This window comes from Amphiprion ocellaris, chromosome 23 (genome assembly GCF_022539595.1).
Source record: "Amphiprion ocellaris isolate individual 3 ecotype Okinawa chromosome 23, ASM2253959v1, whole genome shotgun sequence".
NCBI lineage: Eukaryota > Metazoa > Chordata > Actinopteri > Pomacentridae > Amphiprion > Amphiprion ocellaris.
In genome coordinates this window covers 18,243,318-18,269,320 of record NC_072788.1, presented here as the reverse complement: position 1 = coordinate 18,269,320, position 26,003 = coordinate 18,243,318, and the positions used below count along the sequence as shown (strand labels likewise).

General features: G+C 38.9%; 1 protein-coding gene across 1 annotated transcript; it reads left to right on the top strand.

Moving 5' to 3' along the window:
- The first annotated feature begins 250 nt into the window (after positions 1-250).
- Positions 251-24,449, top strand: LOC111587497 (sentrin-specific protease 3-like). Its single transcript, XM_023297474.3, has 12 exons — positions 251-423; positions 4,510-4,635; positions 6,055-6,741; positions 7,628-7,741; positions 8,116-8,227; positions 8,571-8,718; positions 14,375-14,422; positions 15,976-16,053; positions 19,743-19,880; positions 20,981-21,064; positions 21,277-21,327; positions 22,979-24,449. The coding sequence occupies exons 2-12, from the start codon at positions 4,548-4,550 to the stop codon at positions 23,087-23,089; spliced, it is 1,659 nt and encodes a 552-aa protein (XP_023153242.1). The 5' UTR covers positions 251-423; positions 4,510-4,547; the 3' UTR covers positions 23,090-24,449.
- Positions 24,450-26,003: the final 1,554 nt, after the last annotated feature.

Genomic DNA, 26,003 nt, shown 5'->3' with positions numbered 1-26,003 from the left:
TGCATGTGACCAATAAAAAAAAATCTAATGCAAATCTAATCTAATCTAGGAAAAAAATAATGAATGAAAATGCTATGGGTGGATATGAACCGTAAAACAAATCAAGTATTTTTATACTGGTCTGAGATTTAGGAGAATTGATTGCACAGCTGTTCTCATTCGCACTCCCGTCCAGAAGGCGGCGGTAATGAGCCTAAAAGCTAGATCTCTATCTCACTCGCCAAAAAGACGAAGAAGAAGAAGGAAAAAGAAGAAGAAGGAAAGAGAAGAAGAAAAACAAGGGCGACATCTGGCTGCTCCACACCTGACTTCATTGAATGAGGTTTAGCACCACTTAGTTTTGGTTCGAACCGAATCCAAAAATACAACGCTCGATATTGAGTCGGAGGCAGTTGGACCGTTATATAAATCTGCGGGCTAAGGGTAAGCACCAGTTTGTACCACCTCGCTAAGCTGTGCACGAGCCGGGCTTTTTATTTCGTTGTTGCTTGCATGGTATCTGCTTACATAGCGCCTAGCTAGCTGAGGACAACATGGCTAATGGCTAACATGTTAGCTATTTTGTTAGACAACAAATAATTGTACAATTCTTGCAATTTTAGTCAATTCAGATTGCTGATAATGGCGGTGCAGTGACGGTGGCTGTCCACAGTTACTTTACAACACGGTTTGCAATTATTGTGAATTTTATTCATCCTTATGTGGTGAAACTGACTGCGGTTCTGGTAGCGCACAAGATACCCTTGGTATAGACTATTTCCTGCAAGACATGTCATTACATAGCAGTTTTATCGAAAAATCATTTCTGTAGAGGGAACAGGACATAAAAAATTAAGTATTAAAGATGCGATCTAACCCAGTTATTAGCTTAGCTGTCTACATACAATACACCCAGTCTTGCTAGCAAGGTAAAGTACGTTTTTGGCGTAAATGCACATGGTCAGTGGAGTGCCGGTGTTTATAAAGCAGCTTCTCAGGACCAGTACTTGTATTCTGAATGAAGGAGACATAATGTAACCAATCTCGTGATTTGCTAATACTTGATTTATTTATTTAATTTTTTTATCAAAAGGAGGTAAATCCAGGAGGTTTGAACAATCATCAAAGCGATCCCCATGGTACTATTAATTTGCAAAATATTAATGTTCACTGGGGAGTTGATTGACTGCCTTCATAAACCTGCATATAAAGAGAAAGTGATGCCATTTTCAGCTAGCTGTGACACTTGTTTCACTATTATTGGCAGACGTGAGTTGTGCTGTGATGAGGTGGACTGGACTTGATAACTCCAGTCATAAATGAGGTGGGCATTTGCACAAAAATTAGGTTTTGATCCAATCCGAAATAATACTTTAGGTCCAAAATTATCAGTACTTTTTCTTAGTACAAACACTACATACACTATCATGCAGCAGAGAGAAATATGCCATCATTTGCACTACCGTTTAAAAGTTTGGGGTCACCCAGGCAATTTCATGCTTACCATGAAAACTCACACTTTTATTCATGTGCTAACATAATGCACAATGGTTATCTAATCATCAATTATCCTTTCAATACCATTAGCTAACACAATGTAGCAACACAGGAGTGATGGTTGCTGGAAATGTTCCTCTGTACCCCTATATGGAGATATTAAAAATCAGCTGTTTCCAGCTAGAATAGTTCAGTCTCTTTCTGATGTACTGTTCTGGTGGGATTCTTTGATTCCTGGTATTCATGTGCACATTATTTCGAATCATACCACCCACCTAAACATTGTTACAGGAAACTTGTTGATAGACAGCAGAAATTACCAATGTTTCCTGAACATTTCACATTGCAGGCTGCAGTAAATGCTGCTAGGTGGCTACGGTGCTCACAGACAGATGTGTGAACATAAAATACTTTGAAAAGAGTAAAATAGGGTGTTCTGAAGTGAGATTTGTCCTGGATGAAACCGAATAAGTTTATCTTCATGTACGTTTTTACATGTAAATGCTGCAGTCGATCGTGTTCATATAATGCTGGGAGGCCAAAATCATGATTGTGATTAATATCACTTTTATTTTCCTCATTTTGATTTTTAAATGGTTAGCTTCAGATCGCTTTATCTTTGGAATACACAATAGCTAAACAGCTCGTAATACGCTTGTTTTAGTGTGTTGTCTAGTGCATGTACTCTGCATTAAGGTACTGTTGGATTAATATGTGTGTTAGTAGGCAGCCATAGTCTTTGTGTATATGGTCCAGTCTTGATTAGATTTGAGTCTTTAAGTGTGTCCCAAGCATCAGAGAGACAGAAGAGGCTTTGAGAGGAATTATCCTCAGTAACAACAGATAAGTCAGTAAGTGACTGAAATGACCCAAGTCTGTTTGGATTTCCAGTAATTGTTATTGTGCACAAGTGCTATTAAAGACTAAAGATGTATGTAGGATTATTAAAGCACAGTAGGATACACTTTGGCCACTCATGCAAATACAAATACTATACATGATGCAATCAAGCCTGTATGATTTGCAGTAACAAATGAGTAGGATCAAACATGTGGTATTACTGCTATAGTCAGATGACAAATTCAGGAGCTGAGATGGGAACAGTCCCCATCTCAGCTCTAGTCTGACTATTGTTCATAAAATCAGATAAATTATGAGGTGTTATCTAGAAACATGTAGGTCTACTGTACATAAGAATATTGCCTATTGTTTTGAATGGTTCAGGACAACAAGAGTTGAGGTAAGGAACATATTTCTCAAGGTCTTTGATAAAAGTATATATTTAATAATTGCGTCTACAATGTCAGATATTTTAATGTGAACAGAGGCATTAAGAAGAATAGCCATGTGTATTGTACTTGCAGTGTTTGGACAAGGTTTATATTCATGCTGAATCCAGCATACCATAAACTTGAATGTCTCTATTGATTATTCTTGGTACTAAAACCAGGTTACAGGTACACCACTGCCAACAACTGCACTGAAAATGATTATGCATTACATCCGGGTGAAGTTCAAATTAACCATGTCTGCATATGCTACAAACATGTGCTCCCTTTTTATTCAGTCCAGTTGTCAGTACTGACAGTGTGACTGCTTGTGTCTCACTTACGCTATAATCCTGTGAATGTGAGCTAAATTACATTTTTCAGCTTAAGCCTTCAAACTTTCAAGACCCCCTTTAGTGAAACATTTTTTTTGCATATGCGAGAAGACGTACCATCAGTATGTATGCATATATACACACACATACATACATATACATACACATACATACATACATACATACATACATACATATATGCATATATATAGTATAGTATTTGGTCACTTATAAATGTACTTATTTTTTGGGGGGAAAAAAAGCATTTTTTCAGTGAAGTTAACATCAAATGCATAAGAAATACAGTGTAGACATTGTTAATGTGGTAAATGACTATTCTAGGTAAAGACTTCATCCTTTACAGACCCGGACCTATAATCAATAAATTATAACGGGGATTTTAAATTTGACGGGACGCTTCTATTTTAACTGGTGCAGTTTTTCTGGTGTTTACGGCCGAATATCCAAATATTCGGTCGTGACGGTGGTATCCGGCGGTATTCCGCCCGGATCGATATTCGTCTCGTCAATTCGCCGATCCTAATATTCGGCTTGTCAACCTCCCCCCGGAAGTTACGATATACATCAATCCTAATATTCGGCAGTTTGACATAGTCAGGCTTTATTTGTGTGAATCGGCTCGACAAAAACTAAAACCTCAGAGTTAACAGGTATGAAGGTGGTTTTCAACTTTCTTTAACTCTGACTTTCTGCTTCAAACTCGTCTACACAAACAGGAGTGGTTAACACATCATTTGATTCATTTTCTGCATAAAATGAACCAATCGTGTGCAGATGCTTCAAGCAGTAGGTTGTTTTAATGGAGAACAATGATGAATATAAGATTTTATGATGATTAAAATGTTGCAACTGGGAATTACGTCAGACAGGAATACTGGTAGAAAACTATTAAACGTACGTGATGTATTTATTTTACCGATTAATGCAGCTGATTATTTCTAACAGACAGCTGCATAACAAAACTATCAAACTTCATATATTCAAAAATGATATTGTATTGAAGTGCATGTAGGTCTGACACTGTTTTATAATGAAGGAAATCACTTTGATTTGGCCACAAATTAAAGTGATTGCCACAACTTTTTCTAGAATTTTGGAAATAAAAGGGAGGTTGGATGTGGACCTTTAGTTGACTAAAATATCTGGATCTGGAGTAGGCTTTTTGGAGAAGTGGCTTGATTATAGCAGCTTTAAAAGCCTGTGGTGCGTAGCCTGTTAGTAAAGGGAAGTTGATGATATTTACTACTGCTGTGTTAATTAAAGCAAAGATTTTTTTTGTAATGACAGCAAGCAGGCACTGTATAATTCCAAAGACTAATGTCCATACTTGCAGTAAAAGTGAGATTCTCTAAAATGTTTGTAGGCTGACTGCGTGGTTACACAATGCAAACTGTTTTTGTTGTTTGTAGGTGACGAGCTGGCGCAGGTCGTGGGTTGTTCGTGGATAATGCGAGACAGTGGAGGTAGCCTGGCCCAGAACCGCTGGCAGGGAGATCTGGGTCTGACTGCTGTGGGGCAGGACGACACAGGAGGAGGTGGGCGCTTTACGTTTGATTGCTTCCAAGTTAAGCGTGTAATATTATGAATTATTGTGTAGGTGGTAATTCAGTGAGCCAGGTCATGAGTGACAAAGCATGCCTTCATATGTTACATTTTTGCCTGCACTTTGCTATTATTTGCTTCTTAAATCTAGGGTCACTCCAGCTGAAATCATCACATTTTTTGAACTATTTCTGTTTGCCAATCAAAATTTCTTAAAGTTTTATTATGAAATGTTTCTAATGAGAGAATACCTACAGAGTGGGGTATGAAAAGGAAAAATATGTCCATTTAAAATATATATAGACTATTGTATTGTATTTTGGGAGCCATTTTCAAACTCAAGATCTCTCCAAGCTAAATGAAAATAACCTTTTTTTTCATTTTCAATATCAAGTGTCATGTTAAAAATATTCTATATTTATTCTTATTGTTGTAATATTCAACTGCATATGGTTCAGAAAATATCATTAGTTGACTTCTGCATTATTTGTTTTTGTTTTTTTTTTTTTTTTTTAATGAGTTTTCCAAGCTGGGACTTTTCAGGACTGCTTAAACATTTTTTTCAAATTTTACGTCACCCATAGTGACTGTTTGATCTTCTTGTCCAATGTTGAATATATTGTGAATTGCTAGCACAATAAGAAATGTCAGTGAGACTTTTATCTTTACTAGTTCCTCAGATATGGGCATGCAAACATAGCCTCAATTTTCAATGTGCAAAAACAATGTGCTGAAAGTGAGTCAAAAGGCTTTTTTTTTTTTTTTAAATCAGAAAAAAATGTCTGGTAAAGCATTTGATGTGTCAAACTAAATATTCACAAATACCATTTGAAATATCCATAGCTTATGATTAAAAAGTCTGAAACAATTCAGGGATAATTGAGCAGAAGGCATCTGAGGATCTGAGATGGGATTAGTATTTTGGAGCATACACAAACAAAGCATCTTCTGTTTCGTGTGAATAGTATTGTAATAGTTATTCTACTGTGCTAATTTTGAAAACACTGCCACAATTTGATGATTTTTTGGAACGCTGCAAAGTTCTGTTAATAGGTTAGTGTTTGTTGTGATCACCCTTTGCCTTTAAAACATCACTTGCACACCATTTTTCATGGTACTTAGCAGATAGTTTTAAGCATCTTGAAGTACTTAAAAACACTAACCATAATGCAGACACACCTTAGATAAGTTTTAAAGTTATAAGGATGTAATTTAGTGACTTGTGTATGGACTCAGCTCTGTGATCTCAATGCCCACCAGATTCAGTTCATTTTCTGTCTTAACTATAAATGTTTGTTAAATGATCTCCAATAATAATTGGTGGATGTAAAAAAACTGAAAATGTTTGGGTCACTGTGGTACATGGATTTCTACAGCTGATATATTTAATCACTGCTCATGTTTGTGTTTAGGTGGGATTCCTGGAGACCACCTCATAGTCCCAGTGTCAGGCCACAGTGTTTCCAGCCCCATGCACCTCAGATTTGGGCAGAAAGAAAAAGTGTGGACAGGCGAGTATGGAAACGAGGAGGAAGATGGGATGGGCAGCATAGAGGCAATAGGTGATGAGGAAGAAGTAAATAATCTGGATGGGAAAGAAATGTGCGAGTTTGAAGGCAAAGGTTGGGAAAACAATGAGGATGAAGAAGAGGTAGAAGAGGACGGAAACCAGGAGGATGTGGAGTGGGAGATTCCAGATTTTCCCTTCCAGTCCGCCGAGTACCCTCATTCACAACAGCACCAACATCATGGACCACAACAGAAAGCAGAAAAAGTTGGTGTAGCCACTGTAGAGGATGCTGTCTCCCAGGCAGAAGCAGGGGACTTGTTTAGGTCCCACCTCAGTAGGTACAATGCTCTGAGGAGGCTCAGGCGCTTGCAGCGTTTGCGATCCCATGGAGGCCATGGATTTCGACTCACCCAGCACTGGAAGAGCTGGCGCCAGAGGGCCCGGTGGATAAGCTCACTAGGACATCGCCGGAGAGGGCAAAGGCACAAACCGTGCGGCAAGCAGAGGAGGATAAAAAGCTATCAGCGGTCATCGTACAGTGAAGAAGAGGATGATAGCAACGACAAACAGTTCAACATGTCGGAAAGAGGTATTGATGTACAGTTGTATATTTTTCTTTCTTTTTGTAACTCTAAAACATGTTAGTTTATCTTTCAGTGCTTTCTCACTTCCCTATCTCTTCTGTAACTCTCAGACCTAAGCACATTAGATCCTACTAAAGACTTACCCTTACTGCTTAAAAACAGCTCACAAGTATACAGTACATTTTTGTTTTAGACGACAGTGGGCAATGTTAATGTTACTCCAAACAGGAAAAATAGTCAATTTCTGGGAAACTTCAAAGCAGGAGAAAGATACAGTTGGTTCTCTTGTTTTTCTCCCAGCAGAGTAGTGTATATGAGATTCATTCAAAATACTGTAAATGGTGTATGTTCACGCTAATGAAGGAACATCACTCATTATAATGCTGTGGCTTAGTGATGTGTTTTTTGATATAAGAAAAATATATAATGTCACCAGAGGGCGCCTTTTTATGTGGCTAAGTCTTGTTAAGGAACACTGATGTTTTATGTAATTTTAGATCAGCTGGTTATCAGTTTAATTGTGGAATTCAGTAGAGTCACAAGCAGGTAACAGATAAGTTTGAATAGTGAAAAAGGTGTTCCCTAGTTCTGTCACAGGACTTTAAAAGTTTCTTTCTTAGCTTACTGTTAATAGGATACTGTGTGACAGTACAACAGCACTGGCAAAATTACTTCTCAGCCCTCAGTAAATTTTTTCCTCAACTTCTTAACTGAGATTTTACGAAATTTAAGCGTGCCTGTCAATGTTTTAAGTTGCACTTTAAGTGTTCACTTCTCATTAGTAGACCAATATGTAACATTGTACTTTTACCATATTGCTTTATTTGAATTAGGTGAAAAATATTGTGTATAAATAGGCATAAAAATGTGTAATTTCTTTATTTTTAACAGAAAAGCAGATAAATGGGTCTTCTGCAGACAAGCAAGACGAGAGAGTAAGACGGGAAGTGGAGGTCAAACCAGTGGAGTTGGCTCTAACTGAGGAGCATACAAGTTGTGTGAGTGGTATGGATCATCACTCTTTTTCACTGTCAGTCAGATACATTTAAAACTAAATGTCTAACAAATTTAAAAGTCTTAGACATGGTTTTCATTCACTGTGACATTACCAAAACATTTGACTGATATTTTTTTCACCGTTGGCTTTTTTAAAACCATTTTCCTGCAACACAGGCCAATCAAGTCATCTGTTTTTTTAGGTGGATTCGCATAGATCTGTGTTAGATGGACACTGAAATTATTCAGCAAGGCCTTTTGTTTTCATTTGACCACATCCTAAAATAGCACAGTTAAGTAATTATTAGAATGAAAGAGTTTGTCTTGAATGAACACTTTTGTTTGGTTGTTGTAAGTTTTTTTTTTATGTCTTCTGTCTTGAGGTATTCTTGAAGAGTCTCTACAGCAGTATGGCAGTTTAATCCCTATCCACGTGGATGACATCTTGGAGAAACTGCAGGACATCTTCAGCGAAAGCTTCTCACAGCCACACAGGTCAGAAATGGAGCTTGGTCCTTTCTTCTAGGTGTGGCCATATGGTGACAGTGTTGCATAGAAACTTCATTTCCTGATACTTAATTGGTTGGTTGAGGCAAGTAAACTCTGAATTAATGAATAAATGCAATTTGAAAATGTCAACAGTAATATAGATTCCTTGAAACTTTTTCAGCTTAATCCAGGCTGCATTGTCACTTTCCAAATGTCTGTCATCCATTCTTCTGTTATCCAGTATGCACTTAAGCAGTGTGTTGTCACAGTTAAATTACTGACATTATATAGGTAAATTATTAAGTAAATGAGCTACCAATATATTAATGTTTGATTTGTTATTCTTTAGGAAAGCAGTGGTCCAACATCTAATACAATCCTTCCAGCGCTCGTCCGGGTCAGCCATGGCTAAAACATTCAGAGTCAACTACAAACGCCACGTTCTGACAATGGATGACCTGGGCACTCTGTATGGACAGAACTGGCTCAACGACCAGGTACAACAAACTGCGTCTCAATACATTATGATAAAAATAGACTTTTCATGGCATTTTGACTTGTCGTAGCATGAAATGTACAAACACAGTTCATTAACAGTGTTTCACTTACTCTTCTTGTCCTAGTTAGTCAGCATGCACAATAGCAGGTCTCAGGAATTATTATGACTGATAATGGGACCAGTAATGGATTTATTACCTGATGGCCAGACAGTGCATTCATAATTACTCGATGGGCTTATGGTCTGTCCTTTCTACATCTCCGACCAACCAAAAGTGACCTGATGCCCCACATAGTTTTACTCAGCCATGAGAACGATGTCAACAGTGTTTACAGTTGTCCTATCAGATATGATGTAATAACGGCAGTAAAATGGACTTTAAAAGATCCAAAAATACACAGTTTGTGATTCATAGTGGCTTGGTTAGCACTTTTGCCTTGCAGCTAAAAGATCCCCGGTGTGCGTCCCGGCCTTCCCAGGATCTTTCTGCATGGAGTTTGCATGTTCTCCCTGTGTATGCTTGGGTTTTCTCTGGGTACTAAGGCTTCCTCCCACAGTCCAATGACATGCTGAGGTTAATTGGTGATTCTAAATTGTCTGTAGGTGTGAATGTGATTGTTTGTCTCTGTATTTAGTCCTGTGATTGACTGGTGACCTGTCCAGGTGTCCAATGCCTTTACCCTAAGTCAGCTGGGATTAGGGTTGTCACGATTTCAATTTTTTGAGCCACGATTATTGTGAAAGGAAATATTGCGATTTTACGATTATTCACGATTATCGACATTATGAAAGAAAAAAACCCAGTGTTTTTATTTAAATAAACTCTTTAATAATACTTAAACTTTTAAACATTTACTGTTCTTATAAAATAAAATAAATTGTTTCAACACGTCTTTGTAGTAAATAAAAGTGCAAATTGCATTACAAAACAGTCATTAACTTGAGGAACTTAAAGGCTTCTTTAGCTGCCATCATTAAAACAAAATAAAATTATAAGATTGGCATTAAAAACTGTGCTGTTTTCTCTATAATATTAATAATAATTAGGGATGTGCCGATCAGGTTTGTTGCTGCTGAACACCGATACCGATCATCCTTGAATGCCGATTACCGATACTGATCACATGGATTGGATTTAAATGCTCTATTTATATATGAGTGCTGCTGCTTACATGATGTAGGAAAAAAATGAGCAAAAACTGCCTTAATTTAGACAAAAATATGCTTACAAAAACTGGCAGGCACATTACAGCAACTATTCAGTCTGGGAATCTTGTAAATGATGTATAATTACTACTTATTTATGTTCAATATGTATTTATTGGTTCTAGTGAAGTGCCTCTTTGAGACTTTTATGTATTATGGAATGTTGCAATTTAATGTATGGTTGATAACGTAGTGTTTACTTTGTAAATCAAACAAAACAAAAAGACATAAAAAGAATACATTTAAAGATTCTAAAAACACTTCATTTTAAGCTTTAAATATCCTCCACAATTTTAGACAATATAACTACAGAAAAAAGGATAAATGTGAGTCTTATTTATTTTTACTAAAATGTTTATATAAACAATTCACCACTAATTTTACAACAATTAATCAAAACACCTGGATCATTTCCCAGGGAAAACTCTAGAGTCTGACAGGAGGTCCAGGCAGACAGACAGCCTCCCTGTCCTGGAGGTTACTGTCTCCTCCACTACCACTGTCAGCGGGCAGCGGGGCTTCCCGGACCACACTCCCTGCTGAGGGGACCGGGCCGACAGCATCTTCGGAGGAGGGCACGGGCTTCCGGAGCCAAATCAACCGGCGGGTCGGGAGCTCCGGTTACCTCCTGCGCTCCCATTCCCCACCCGCCGCGGCCTGCCGCCTTCCCCTCGCCTGCGGACGCAGGAAAGCAGCCCGGCTGCGACGGGCGGGGAACGGGAGCGCAGGAGGGAACCGGAGCTCCCGACCCGCCGGTTGTTTTGGCTCCGGGAGGAAACTCGGGGCACGGGGGGTCCTCGGGGCGGCCCGGCCGCCGGACCGCTGACTTCGGAACCGACAGTTACCGCGCGTGCGGCGGACAGTCCCATCTTGGCAACCTCATTGCGCACAGCGGCCACAATATTAGGGACACTTCGAGTAAAGAATCTGTCATAACTGATCATATAATTCTCTCTCTCTCTCTCTGTCTGTGTGTGTGCGTGTGTGTGTGTGTGTGTGTGCGCAGTGATGCCGATTAGACAGGAGCGCGCGCACAGGCCAAGGAGCCACTCTCTCTCCACTCAGCGCAGCTCACACTTCTTGCATTGCACCTCTCGCGAGGCTTTTCTACGGATAATCGTGGTTGTGAAAAATGTGACGAATATCTATTTATAATCGTGGTTATTGTAAAACCGGTTAACCTTGATAACCCTAGCTGGGATAGACTCCAGCCCCCCGCAACCCTAATGAGAATTCAACGGTGTTTGGCTGATGGATGGATGGATGTACTCTTTTAAAAGTAAAAATTTGAGCTAATGTCACTAATAAACCCTGTTCAGACATGGAATATCAATCATTGCTGGCTTTATCAAACCGCCATTGAGACATAAATCACTTTTTCATTAATGTTGTTCACAGCTTCATTGAGACATAGCTCCCATAGAGCTGAGGTACACACATGATATTGACCATCCACGCAAGATTTTGCAACACAGCAAGTGATGTATAATGCATAATTATGCAATAACAGACCAGGGCTATGTAGGAAATCAGTTGCTGCACTATATAGTGTTTTGGCCATTTTGTTATGCTGTCTGACTGTTAGGTTACAATTGTTACACTCTATAGAGTGCATCCAAGGCATTCCACAATGCACTGAGAAAAGTAGTATACCGCTGATAATCACTTACCAAGCAAAATGTACCATCATACATTGTGTTGGACAGATGAGAGAGCCAATTGAAGATTGGTGGCATTTCCTCAAAAGTGTAGCTTGTCAAAATGGCAACAGGCATAAGACAAATCCATGAGTTATGGTGTGAAAATATTAAACAGATGGTAGAGCAGGTTGTCCATTAATCATAAGGTTGGCAGTTCAGTCCTTTTTCCCACCAAGTGTCTTTGGGCAAGACACTGAAACCAAATTTCTCACCAATGTTAGGTGACACACCTTGCATGGCAGCTCTACCACTGTTGGTGTGTGAGCGTCTGTGTAAATGCGTTAAGTAGAAAAACACATTGTGAGGCACTATGGCATTAAATAGGTGGGGACCATATAGTAGGGATGCAAATTGTTAACCAGTGGATAGCACCTTTATCAGTTAATAGACACATAAAATAACATTAATTGACCTCAACATATATCAGTGTACGTGTCCCAATTAGGGATGGGTACCATTAACATTTTATTCTTACCATCGGTTAGATTTATAAATTTGGTACCTTGCCAGTATTCTTAACTCTACTTTTTGTGATTTCAAAAAAAAAAATTTAATAAGATTTAAAAGAAAAATGTAATTAATTATTCAAGCAACCTTGAAGACATTGCTGTATTGCCACTATTGTTGTGTTTGGAATGTAAAACAAAGGAAACAGTTTGAAAGGATTTGCTAGACTCCAGTGTCACAAAAGGGTGCAGGCCTGTCACTATGGACCTCGTTACGACTAGGTGGTACACATTCACCCTCTCCTCTGTCATCTTCCCACTAGCTGTCAATGCGAAAGGGCTTTGGGCTTGAATTTGGCTTGGACCCCCGGTGGCTGTGGGAGGAGTGGGCTGGTTGATTGTAGCTGCAGCTTTAACAAAAATAGATTCTAAATCTTTATATGGGTGCATTTATAAATTCAATCTGACCTTTTGATCACGTAGGTAAGCAATGTGGGCAGTGGCTACTCATAAAATAGACATGCTTTACTCACAGTATATTATCCCCCATATTTCATTAAAGTGTCCAACATTATGTAAGAATTTTAAGCTCTTCTGTGAACAGATATCAAATACATGTAAGTACACTGTGCTAATAATATCCCTTTCTATGTTAACTTCTAAGCAAAAATTTAAATGCAGGACTTGGTCTTTGTCAGTATTTTTATTTATTTCTACACAGTTGGAACCAAAAATCTTAAATTTGGACTCATCACACCAAAGCACAGATTTCCAGCAAAATGGTTGCATATGCAACCTTTTTTTGAGAACACTCCAGCTGGTGAAGGCACCTAAAGTAGTATTTTTATTTCTTCCTTGGCCTTGACAGTCTGTTCTTGCTGATGCTCTTTAGCTTTGTGTGTTCCAGACAGGGCTGCAACTATTGATTATTTTAGTCATCCAGTGTTCTATCAATTATTTTGACAAGTAATCGAGTAATTGGGTTCCGCGCTTGGCATGTGTGTTACAGCATTAAAAGTGGAACCATCCTGGAGGAACACAGGCAGTGTATTATACATATATAGTATAGTACAGGTGTATTATACATATATACTATAGTACAGGTGTATTATACATATATAGTATAGTACAGGTGTATTATACATATATAGTATAGTACAGGTGTATTATACATATATAGTATAGTACAGGTGTATTGTACATATATAATATAGTACAGGTGTATTATACATATATACTATAGTACAGGTGTATTATACATATATACTATAGTACAGGTGTATTATACATATATACTATAGTACAGGTGTATTATACATATATAGTATAGTACAGGTGTATTGTACATATATAATATAGTACAGGTGTATTCAACTAAAACTCAAGGCCATGGGAACATACATGTATTTAGCTGGTGATGCAGAAATCACATAAATATATTTTTATGTTTGGTCCATTTAAACTGCTGCTACTGCAGCAGATAGAACACAAATAAGACAACCGATCAGTTTATTAGTATTTATTACAGAGAATATTCAGTCGGTAACATTAGTTTCACTTTGATTTGGCCACAAGTTAAAGTGATTTCCTTCATTATGAGACAGTGTCAGACCTACATGCACTTCAATACAAAATCATGTTTGAATATATGAAGTTTGATAGTTTTATTGTCTGTTAGAATTAATCAGCTGCATTGATCGACAAATAAAAACATTAATGCACGTTCAACAGTCGCAGCGCTTTTTATCGCCGTAAATTTTTATATTCCTCGTTATTCACCATTAAAACAACCTGTTGGCGATCGGTTCATTTTGTGTGGAAAATGAGTCAAATGATCATTAAACGCTCCTGTTTGTATGGACGAGTTTGAAGGAGAAAGTCTGAGTTAACAAAGAAAGTTGAAAACCACCTTCATACCTGTTAACTCAGACTGAGGTTTTAGTTTTTGTCGAGCCGACTCACACGAAGAAAGTCTGGTTATATTGAACTGGCTTTGTAGTTCAGTCCTCTGATCTGCTAAATGCCGTAAACACTAGAAGAGGTGCGCCAGTTAAAATAGAAGAAGTCTTTGCACTGTTCTGTATGTTGTAAAGGAGCATTTCACATAGATAAATTGGATTCCCATCCTTCATGTCTTATGTTATTATAATGTCATGGAAAGGCCCCGCAAAATGAATTTAAGAAACAAAATTGAACCCTGTATCACTATGTGTAATCACTGAGCAGAAAAGCCACTGTATCTTTTGGCAGCTGCTGACTGTTTGTTTACACATTGCATCCTCGTTTTTTGTGCTTTATTCAGGTAATGAACATGTATGGTGATCTGGTCATGGACTCTGTGCCAGAGAAGGTAAGAAAATAAACTAACACACACATATATATACAAACCTTGATAACAAAATGTTGTGGTTGCCATGACTCCTGGAAGGGATTTTATAAAGGTTCACAGGTTGTTCAAAATAAATCATTCCACTGTAAGATCAATCATCTACAAGTGCTGGGGATTTCAAACAACTGCCAGTTTGTCCAGGACTGGCTACACCAGCAAAGTCAGCCCAACACCAGATTATACAAATAATACATTTTCCAGAATTCCCAAATTTCATCACAGGATCTACAGGTATATCACAACTGTTGGTATCAAGTTGCATGCCTGTACGATCCAACAGACTGTGGACCAACTCGATCTGTATGGGGGCATGTCAGGAAATAGCCTTTGCTTTCCAAAAAAAACCATCAGAGAACTTTTTGCCAGTGTAGCTCTAGGCAAAGAGCAGAGAATAATGTACTCAGGTGCAGAGATAGTTGTTTAATCGCTGTAATAGTAGACATGTTTGGTGCAGAACAAAAGCAGCTCTTTAGGAGATGAACCTTACACCAACTGTGAATGGTGTTATGGTTTTGCTTCACTTTCCCTGGGACTGGGCAGACAGCAATCATTGATTCAGCTATGACATTTTTTTTATCATATCCAAGAGTGCATTAAGATAATGTGCAGCCATCTGCCAAAGGAGGCAATACTAGCCTTTGAAGCCAGGGGGGGACATCTCCAAAGAAGAATGTTGCATCTCTTGATATTTCTTTTGAATGAATAAATGAAAAATCGAATTTTCCTTATGGGGTGTTGTAGATATTAGATATTATCCCATTAATGTATTTATTGGTTACTCCTTATCCCAAAAAACTAGAAGAAATCTAATATGCAAGCCCAACCAAGGCTCAGGTCTTACGAGGTTAAGCATTATACAACCTTTAAAGCAAAAGTATTGTTGAGTTCACACACAGGTTTCCTGTCTGGACAACCTGCCTTTGTAACAGTAATGGATTCTAAATAGCTTCAACTCAACCCTCTGTACCTTTTATATACCATAAAAAAGTAAAATATTTCACGATTTTGCATTGATGTGTTACCAAAGTTTGACTTCTCATGACATTTCTACAATAAACTAGAAAAAACGTGCTCACAGTTGTAGAGTTATAATGCTGAGCAATGTGTCCTTTCAGTCATGAGCAGTCTACAGAGTACATTAAATGACATGGATAAAGATAACATTATTCACATTGAAGCTTAGGAAATTCTGATGTTTTAGTAGATGGGAAACCAGATCCAAATTAGAACTGACTTTGAAACCCAACCTAGTCAACGAGGAATGATTTATACACACTTAACTGATAAAAGTATTTAGACTAAATTTCAAGAAAACAAGTGTCAATACTCTGATATGTCCAGAAACCCCATTGTTTAACAGGGTTGACTTTCTTGCGTTTATTTCGCTATTAGACAATGAACTGTGTAAATCTGTATTGATATATTTTGTCATTTGTTGTGTAGTTGTCATTCAGAGCCTTTGAAAACTGTTTCTGTTATTTTAAACTGTTACTTTTTCCTGTTCTCTTCCTCAGGTCCACTTTTTCAACAGCTTCTTTTATGATAAGCTGAGGACTAAAGGCTATGAAGGAGTGAAACGGTGGACAAAAAATGTAAGTGGATGAGCCTTGCTACTCAATGAATCCTTTTCAGCTCATTTGGAATATAGGTTCTCTTCAAGTTAAGGTTAGCTTGGTACATTTATATAACTAATGTACCCATCTTGTCATTTCAAAGTAGGTCAAGAAAAGTAATCAAATGTCCTATTAAGGCTTGGCGTTTAAATAATCTCAATAACTAATCACAAATAGTTCCCTAAATCGCAAATATAAACTGATCTGTTTACAAAGCTGGATAAATAACAGAACACTGTCCACTGCAAGAAATGAGCTTACAAGGACATTAAAGGTGTAAATGTCAGGCCATATGAGTTGTAAAGAAAAACAAATTATTGATTCAAAACTGGGTTGCAGTTTGTAACTCTGACAAAGCTTTATTTGATTCATTTAGGATTGTGTCGTAAACTGAATACAGCATTACCCACTGAATTAGGAAAGTTCTCATCTCAACTCAAAGACCGTGATCAAGGCCAATCAAAGCGTTTTTTAACTGTCTGGTATCGGTTGGCTTTATTGAGTATGGACTTCACCCAGATTCTTTGTTTACACCTGCTGTCACACAGGTGTTATAAAGGAAGAGCACAGTTTGTTGCCAAATGCGGCTAAAATGTCTGCAATGTGGAAATATTTTGAAGAGAGTGGAGAATGACAGCAGTCACTTGTAATATCTGCAAGCATTTGGTGTATTTAATATTGCCAATTTGATACAGTGCCTAAAGAGTAAATACTTACCAGAGCAAAGCATGTTCCTTTCTCATGCAAAGGCTGCCCCAAAGCAACACGTCCTGGAAAATACCTTAATACCTTTCCTCACCAGGGCCAAAAAAAATTACAGAGTAATTAAATTAATCCCGCTGGATGAGCAGCCCATTGCTGTGGTAGAGAGTATAGGTCTTGGACATCACAACACGGCGCTTCGACAGGACCAGTGACTCCGGTAAGAACAAAGGAGGAGGTTTGTGTATCTACATCAACAACAACTGGTGCAGCAACGCAGTGACTGTAGCCAGCCAGTGTTCCCCAGATTTGGAATATTTGACAGTGAAATGCCGCCCGTTCTACCTTCCTCAGGAGTTTACTGGGGTCATGCTAACAATTGTTTACATTCCACCGGATGCTAATGCTAGCGCGGCCCTCAGACTGCTACACAACAACATTAGCCTGCAGCTAAACCAACATCCAGACGCGGTGCACATCATCGCGGGTGATTTCAGTCACATGGATTTAAAATCAGTGCTCCCCAGACTCTACCAGCATGTAAAGTGTGCAACAAGAGGAGCCAACACACTGGACAAGGTTTATACCAACATCAAGCTGGGCTACAGGGCCAGACCTGCACCACACTTAGGCAGGTCGGACCACATCTCCCTACAATTAATCCCTACTAGCCTTAATGACTACCGGCCTGTGGCGCTCACACCAGTGGTGATGAAGTGCTTTGAAAAACTGGTTAGGAGTCACATCATGACCTTCATAACCCCCAGCTCAGACCCATACCAGTTTGCCTATAAGTCAAACAGATCAACAGAGGATGCCGTGAATGCAGCACTACACACAGCACTGTCCCACCTGGAGAAACGAGGTAACTACGCCCGCCTTCTCTTTGTGGATTATAGTTCTGCGTTCAATACAATCCTCCCACACGGTCTCGTGAGGAAACTGCTGGACCTCGGTCTACCTCATTCCACATGCCTCTGGATAAAGGACTTTTTGACAGAGCGCCCACAGAGGGTCAGGATTGGCCCCCACACCTCCACACCCCTCACACTCAGCACAGGTTCCCCTCAAGGCTGTGTGCTGAGCCCCCTGCTCTTCACCACTTCAGACTGCACCCCCATCCACACCAGTAACACCTTCATCAAGTATGCGGACGATACCACAGTGGTCGGCTGCATCACAGGAGGTGATGAGTCCGCTTACCGGGATGAGGTGCAACAGCTGACTGTGTGGTGTAGGGACAATAACCTGCTCCTGAACACATCCAAAACAAAGGAGCTCATCATAGACTTCAGTAATAACAAAACAGACTTTCAGCCCGTTCTCATTGGTGGTACCTGTGTAGAAAGGGTCAGTGACTTCCGCTTTCTGGGAGTCCACATCGAGGAGAAGCTGACCTGGAATAAGAACACTACATAGCTGGTAAAGAAGGCACAAAAAAGACTCCACCTCCTGAGAATCCTCAGGAAGAACAACATCAGCCAGAGACTGCTTGTGTCCTTTTACCGCTCCACCATGGAGAGCATCCTCACCTACTGCCTCTGTACGTGGTTTGCCAGCTGCACAGTGGCAAACAGGAAAGAACTCCAGAGGGTCACCAAAATGGCTGAGAAGGTCATTGGGTGCCCTCTGCCCACACTGGAGGACCTTCATGGCTCCTACTGCCTCAGAAGAGCCAACACCATCCTGAAGGACCCCTACCACCCGGGCCACTTTCTGTTTGAACTACTGCCATCGGGCAGACGGTACAGGGCCATCAAAACCCAGACAAATAGACTTAAAAACAGCTTTTTTCCAACAGCTGTAAGAGCCCTAAACAACACTGGTCCATAATACGTGCAATATATGCAACTGCCACTACCTCATGTGCAATATCCAATTTTCATCCTGTATATACGAACTACAGTTTCTCTCTTAATTTAAATCCATCTTGTCATTTTGTGTTTTTTGTTTTTATTATTACAAAGTTTATATATATATATATATATATATATATATATATATATATATATATATATATATATATATATATATATATATATATATATATATATATATATAGTAATTTGCACTGTATGGCCTGCACCTTACCTTTCGTTGCACTTGTTGCAATGACAATAAAGTGAATCTGAATCTTTTGGAGTATATGTATGAAAAACCAACAGTGCTATAATTTCCTTCTGTTTCCACGCCATTTAAATCAAAACGGTGCTTTTAGAACAGCATCTGAGCCACACAACAAAGTTCCTAACCCATTCATCAGATGTAACAGCTATTGGCCTTACCACTTTATACCACTTTGTGTTACTTTGTACATTTTTAATTCATTTACATCACTTTGTAGAGAGTCTGTTTTGTAAATTCTTTTTAAAAAAATGTATTGACCACGATTCAATGTTTAAATGCAATAAAATGGGAAAACTTCGAAGGGGGTTAATACTTTTTAGAAATGCTGTATACTTTTCAACATAAGTTTTACCCACGTCACTGTGTTCCATCTGTAGCTCAAAAATAAAAGCTGGAGCATTTTTGGGCGCCCAGATAGCTCAACTGGTTGAGCGGGAGACCAATAAACAGGGGCTACCGATGTAGCGGCCTGGGTTCAATTCCAGCTCACATCCCTTTGCTGTAGGTCTTCCCCCCATTCTTCTCCCCTACTTTCCTCTCTGCTTCTCAACTTAACTTAACCTGTCAAATAAAGACGAAAAATAACTAAAAGCTGGAGCATTTTTAATAACTTAAGAAGGGTCAGTCCTCCCCCTTAGCCTGGTACCAGGGTTACTCTGTATTCGGAGACTTTTGAGATTCTTGGACTGCATATGGAGCTGATAATTCCTTAATAATGAAGTGTTATTTTTCTCTTTCTAAAGCAAACATCATTTTTCTAATGTGTAACGAATGTTACTTCTATTATCTCTACTTGACTACCTTGTCTGCACCTCTCTTTGTGCCCTGTTTTAAATCAGGTTGACATCTTTCAGAAGGATCTGTTGTTGATCCCCATCCACCTAGAGGTCCACTGGTCACTGGTCAGTGTAGACATTCCTCGTCGTGCCATCACTTACTTTGACTCTCAGCGGACCCTCAACAGACGCTGCCCAAAGGTAGGGCTGGGCAACAACACTAAGCTCTTACTTCTCTTTTTGGAAGAAAGAAAACATGTTTTTGTCTATTAACTTGTTGTTTTCTATTTTTAATTTTCTTTAAAACTGGTATAAATCTCAAACTGGGTTTTTGCTTGCTTTGCCAAGTAATCCTAATTAAAGGAAACCAGTTTAGAGAAGTTAGTTATAATCCACATCCAATACTGCCACTATGTTTGGTTTACATCAATAGAAAGCATGCAGAGGTCAAAGCTCCGTTAACATTCTTCAGCGAATGCTTTAATTACAACTCTGTTAATACTGAATGATAAAGGTCTGAGTGACCGAGAATCTCCTCATACCACACTTTTTTTTTTTGAGCACCATTTCTTTTCCAGGCACACGTACAATTGGCGTGGTCACAAATTTGAGCCTGCATGTGGACAAGCCTTTATGAACCCGCAGAGATTTGGGTGGATGACAGAATTTGTCACTCATACCAATGTGGATGTGGAAATGATGAATTGGCCTTTACAGCTGGGGCTGCGCAGCTGATTGGCTCAGGATTTCATGTCAGCTGTGCATGTTTTGTCGTAATCTTAGGAGCTTCAGCAACTGGATTCCTCTTTTACGTTCTTCAAGAGTTTCATGTCTCATCCTCACCAGTCTGTCACAGGGCTACACATAGAGACAAGCAATCACACTCACATTCACAGCTACAGGCAATTTAACATCATCAGTTAACCTCAGCATGTTTTTGGACTGTGGGAGGAAGCCAGAGTACCGGGAGAAAACCCACGTATGCACAGGGAGAACATGCAAACTCCATGCAGAAAGATCCCAGGAAGGTCGGGACGCAAACCGGGGATCTTCTAGCTGCAAGGCAAAAGTGCTAACCACTACGCCACTCTACGCCATCCCACTAATCAATGTACTTTTATTTCTCTAAACTTCAGTCAATAGTCTATTGGCTATAGGTATGCCATGCATGTTTTTGTACTTGCAGAACAGTGGAAACATTTTAGGAAGTATAAATGAAATGATGTGAGGAGACTTCATGTTGTATTTGTTGTTTAAAATGTTTAATCTATGTTTGATTCAATCTTTTTTCTTGATTCCAGCATATTTTTAAGTATTTGCAAGCCGAAGCCATCAAAAAAGACCAACAAGACTTTTTGACGGGATGGAAAGGCTTTTTCAAAATGGTAAAATGCTTTGCCTGTCCTTTTTTTCTGCCTTCACTAGCTGACACAGATACAGAATACTCGTTTCACAAAGCTTTCTTAAGAAATAAATTAAAATTTAATGTTCACTGTGGAAAAAGTTGCCTGTTTCTGGTGCAACTCGTACATACTTTACCATACGGTTGTGCTGCATATTGCTAAAGTATGTAATGCAATGTAATGTATTGTTGCAGAATGTGGGTCGTCAGAACAATGACAGTGACTGTGGAGCTTTTGTGCTACAGGTGAGTTTCTCTCCACATTTATGCAAAATCAACGTGTTTTTAAAACCTTAAAAATTACTGTTCTATATTAGGAACAGAGTTTGTATCAGTATCAGTCTTGATTCAGGAACTGAACCACACAAACATTTGTCCACACATTGCAGGAGTCTTAAAAGACTCCAGAGATCATGGCTTTTAGACTGTTAACACTTGCCAATCAATATTTGGCTGTTTTGCACAAGTAGGCTAGAACTGCTTTATTTTTACTGTGCTTGGTGTTGTTATATTGGCTAGGCTACTCGGTGATTGGCTAGACACGGGTGCCTTGTAGTAGTTTTGTCAGCCAGCAGACACTTCCTGTCCAGAAAAAAAGTCACCACTTGGATTTAAGGAAGCAAATGGGCAAGACCCTTCCATTGGATAATTACTGCAGTGATGAATATGTTTCAGCTGCAACAGCTTATTTAACACTAGCTGATGCAGTGAGGAGCTTCTCATTTTTTAAACAACCATGTTGGAAGACATATCCTGTGGTCATGGAAAGGATGTTGCTCTGTCTCTAAAGGGTCAAATTATTGACCTGCATCAAGTGAAGAATACAAGTTAGGAGATTTCTGAAACTATTAAAATGAAGTAAAGAACCGTCCAACGCATTATTAAAACCTGAGGGATAGTGGTGAACCATTGCCTTCGAGGTACAAATGTGGTCGGAACAAACTCTTAGGTGATCGTAGGAAATCAACAGGTGAATTCACAGCTATTTAATAGTGAAAGTGAGAGCATTTTCACATGCACAATGTGAAGGGAACTGAAAGGATTGGGGCTAAACAGCTGTGAAGCTCTAAGAAAACCACTGATCAACGAGGCTAATCAGAAAAAAAAAGGTTTCAGTTTGCTAGGTAGCATAGAGATTGGACTCTGGAGCAATGGAAGAAGGTCATGTGGTCTGATGAGTCCAGATTTACCCTGTTTCAGAGTGATGGGTGCATCAGGGTAAGAAGAGAGGCAGATGAAGTGATGCACTCGTCATGGATAGTGCCTACAAGCCTGTGGGGGTTAGGATTATGATCTGGGGTTTGTCAGGTCTTTCCATTAATGGAGTTTATCTTCCCTGATGGCATGCGCATGTTCCAAGATGACGATGCCAGGATTCATGGGGCTCACATTGAAAATGAGTGGATCAGGGAGCATGACACATGATTTTCACACATGGATTGACCTCCACAGAGACCAGACTTCAGCCCCACTGAGAATCTTTAGGATGTACTGGAGAAGACTTTGCACAGCGGTCTGACTCTCCCATCATCAATACAAGATCTTGGTAGAAAATAAATGCAACTCTGGACTGAAATAAATGCTGTGACTTTGCAGAAGCTTATCGAAACGATGCCACACTGAATGTGTGTCATTCTCAGAGCTAAAGGCGGTCCAATGGAATATTAGAGTGTGCAACTTTCTTTTTTTTTTTTTTTTTTTTGGATGGGCAGTGTATTTAGCATCAATAAAGCTGATTGCTCAGCACCATAGGAAAACACACCTACAGACTAAACTCAGTGCAGTTACAATACAGTGTTGATGCACTGCTGCAAATCTGCTGTTGTAAATCCATTGTGCCTGCCTGTCAGTAACTTCTTTCTCTTTATATCCTCATATACCCTCCACCATCCTGCAGTACTGCAAGTGTCTGGCGCTAGGACAACCATTCAGCTTTGGCCAGCAGGATATGCCCCGACTCAGGCGGCAAATGTACAAAGAACTGTGTCACTGCAAGCTAACCCTGTGACCTACTATCCTCACCCCAATTTTTCCACCTGCTCCCTCCCTTAACCCTAACAAGACAGAGGGACAGTGATACAACAAGAAGCAGACAAGTGAAGCAAAATGATTGGCTTCAAAAGGAGAGACTTAAAAAAAAAATTCTCTGCCCACATCCAGAGGAATTACTTATACAGTATGTGATGTCATTGTTTCACTTTGTTTTGTCTGTCGTTGCTTCCCTCTCTTCACCCTTTGAAAACTCTGATTTAATTTCCAAGTCATGGTTATTCCTTTGTGGTTGACAGAGGCCAAGACTAGCTTCCTTTTTGGGAATGTGCTAATTATCCATCCTATCATTGTCCACTTATTTTTCAGTCTGAATGGGAGCATGAAAAATACCATGAAGGTATGGAAACAATTCAGGCCACAGTTAAGTGCAACCTGACCTCTACTTTCATGTAACTTGCCTGAACACTGAGTGCAGAGGTAGCATGGGGTGATGGCAAAATGTTTTGGACCAATCTGTGTAAACTTGTGGTTAAATGGTACCAGTGAGTTTTTCATCCATCCAGTCCATGCTCTGTCAACATTAACAACAAATATTGGCACTGAAAATAAAATACTCCATGCTACAGGTTATTCGGATGATGTCATCTATCAGCACGTTTGCCGGTGTCGTACCATATGACATTTCAGATATGTTTGGGGGCAATTTCCACCAGTATGTTTGACTGGATTTAAACTCATGCTGGAAATAAAACTTAGAATGCGTAGTTTAATGCTGCCAGGAAGTGGATTTTCTCGTGTATTTTCCAAAGGGACATTCGAATTTCCACATCTGTGTAGCACAACACACATTGGCCCATATGCCAGTAACTTCTGTGCCTCTGCCTCACGCTCCAGAAATACAAATTCAAGGACTACATGGAGGACAAAGGATCTACATCTGATGCCGCCCAAACAAGCAGAATGACATATTGGCCCAAAAAAGGGGTGTCTTTACATTGCATCTATCTTTTTAATGTGTTTTATTGCTGTCAGTAAATGTGGTGATATGCTTATTGCTTTAAACAATTGGTGTTCATGGAGGACTACGAATTTTTGTTATTTTTTGGAATAGGTACAAAAGAGATCTTCTGGTTAGTATGTCTTTGAAAAAGCCATTTTGGTGAGGACCACAGCCGTTACACAACAGGCACAGTATGTCCACAATGGAGTTAATAATCTCTTCTTTTTATAATAAAAGACAAATTTGTGGATAGCTCTGTGTTTTTGTTTTCGCTTCTTTTCTTTGTTTTTCAGGAGTTGATGCAACAGAATTGACAGTTTTATATATCTTCTACAACGCATTATGGTTGCTAAAAATAAAAATACGTGGCAAACAAGTGATTGTGTGTTCTGTTAATGCTGTGCTGTGGCATCAGCTGGGTGTGTTGTTACGAACTAGAATATTATCCCTCAGTGTCGTCATACATTAGGTGCAGAATTGAGGTACTTGTTCTCTGACAAATTCCATTTTATGAAAATAATGTTTAGTAGTAGTAGATGTGCCCTACATCTATAGCACTACACTGCAGATGAGTGCATCAGCAAAAATCTGAAGTTGTTTGAAAATACTCAGGAGTACCTTTTCTGCATTAATACCTGGGTTACTTTGGGATGTGTTTTGGTATAAGCCATGTATTCAACAGGCAAAAAGAGCAAAAAAAAAGTTATTTGCTTCTCATCGAGCTTCAGACCTTGCCACTGACAGAACTAAACTTGACCTTTTGACCTCCAAAATGTAATCAGGTTATCCTGAAAACATAATGTGGACAAAGCTGCAATAAAACGTGTCTTTAATGCAAAAAGCTTTCTTTCATTTAGGTTCTTTAGTAGATTTATTATAGTGTGATGACACACACTGTATCTGAAAACTTGGCTTTTCAAGAAGAAAAGTTGATATTGATACACTGATATTTAAGTGATTATGCACTGATATATACTCACTTATGTTGTATAAAATAATAATAAAAATAAAGCTCTGAATCACATTTTAATATTCCATGAAGACAGACGAGTCCAACCTTCAAACCTTAGACTGCACTGTAATTCATACAGCACTGCATGTACAGTTTTCCCTAAGGAGATTGTCCTATATGTTCACATTTTTTCTTGTGTCTTTGGTTTCGTAGGATGCTGCATTGCTGGGTGGATCTTATTTGGTCTTTTGCTTTTCCTGAATGCATTGTGGTGCTCCTATAAATTATATAAATTATATAATATAAATTATATTGAATTTCCCTTCGGGGATTAATAAAGTCATTGTATTGTATTGTATAAATTTGGCTTTTACAAAGGTACCAATTAAAATACTTCTGCATACAGTTAAGAGTAATATACTATCAATATGTGAGCATGTGTTGCATATATAATGTAAACATTTTGCTGTCTGTTAATTGGTGTTCCACTAAACAGAATCACTGAAGCTGTACATGACCGTCAGCCAGTACCCACATCTTCCAACTCACCAGAACACGCTCAAGAACCACTAGAAGTACAAGACTAACAAGCAGAGGTAGAGAAAATATCTGTAACTGTCAATTTATTAAAATGCATTGAAGATATTTTGTTTGTCTCACAGTGAAGTCTATGTGCCTTAAAATCGTTCTATGCATGAAAGACTTCATTTATGGTCATAATATTTCTCATGCATATTATGTTATTTGAGGTGTATTAGATTTTTGCACCAGTAATTTCAGTTCATTTATGTTGTTGGCTGGCAACAGCCATGTTTTTTGGGGGGGGTTGTTCATGCCATTTTTATGGACTCAAAAAATCAGGAATGCCTGGAGGGAATTTCACTATATTTTGCAAACATGCCCTCTTGGACTCAAAGAAAAACTTATTAGAACTTGGTGGTCAAATGTCAAACAAGTTTTGGGCGAACTTAGGAATTC

Bases quoted from the DNA above. Each gene is read 5' to 3' on its own strand.
- LOC111587497 (XM_023297474.3), top strand. From the start codon at position 4,548: ATGCGAGACAGTGGAGGTAGCCTGGCCCAGAACCGCTGGCAGGGAGAT. The intron at 8,719-14,374 runs GTACAACAAACT...TGCTTTATTCAG, and splicing joins AGAACTGGCTCAACGACCAG to GTAATGAACATGTATGGTGA. The intron at 14,423-15,975 runs GTAAGAAAATAA...TCTCTTCCTCAG, and splicing joins TGGACTCTGTGCCAGAGAAG to GTCCACTTTTTCAACAGCTT.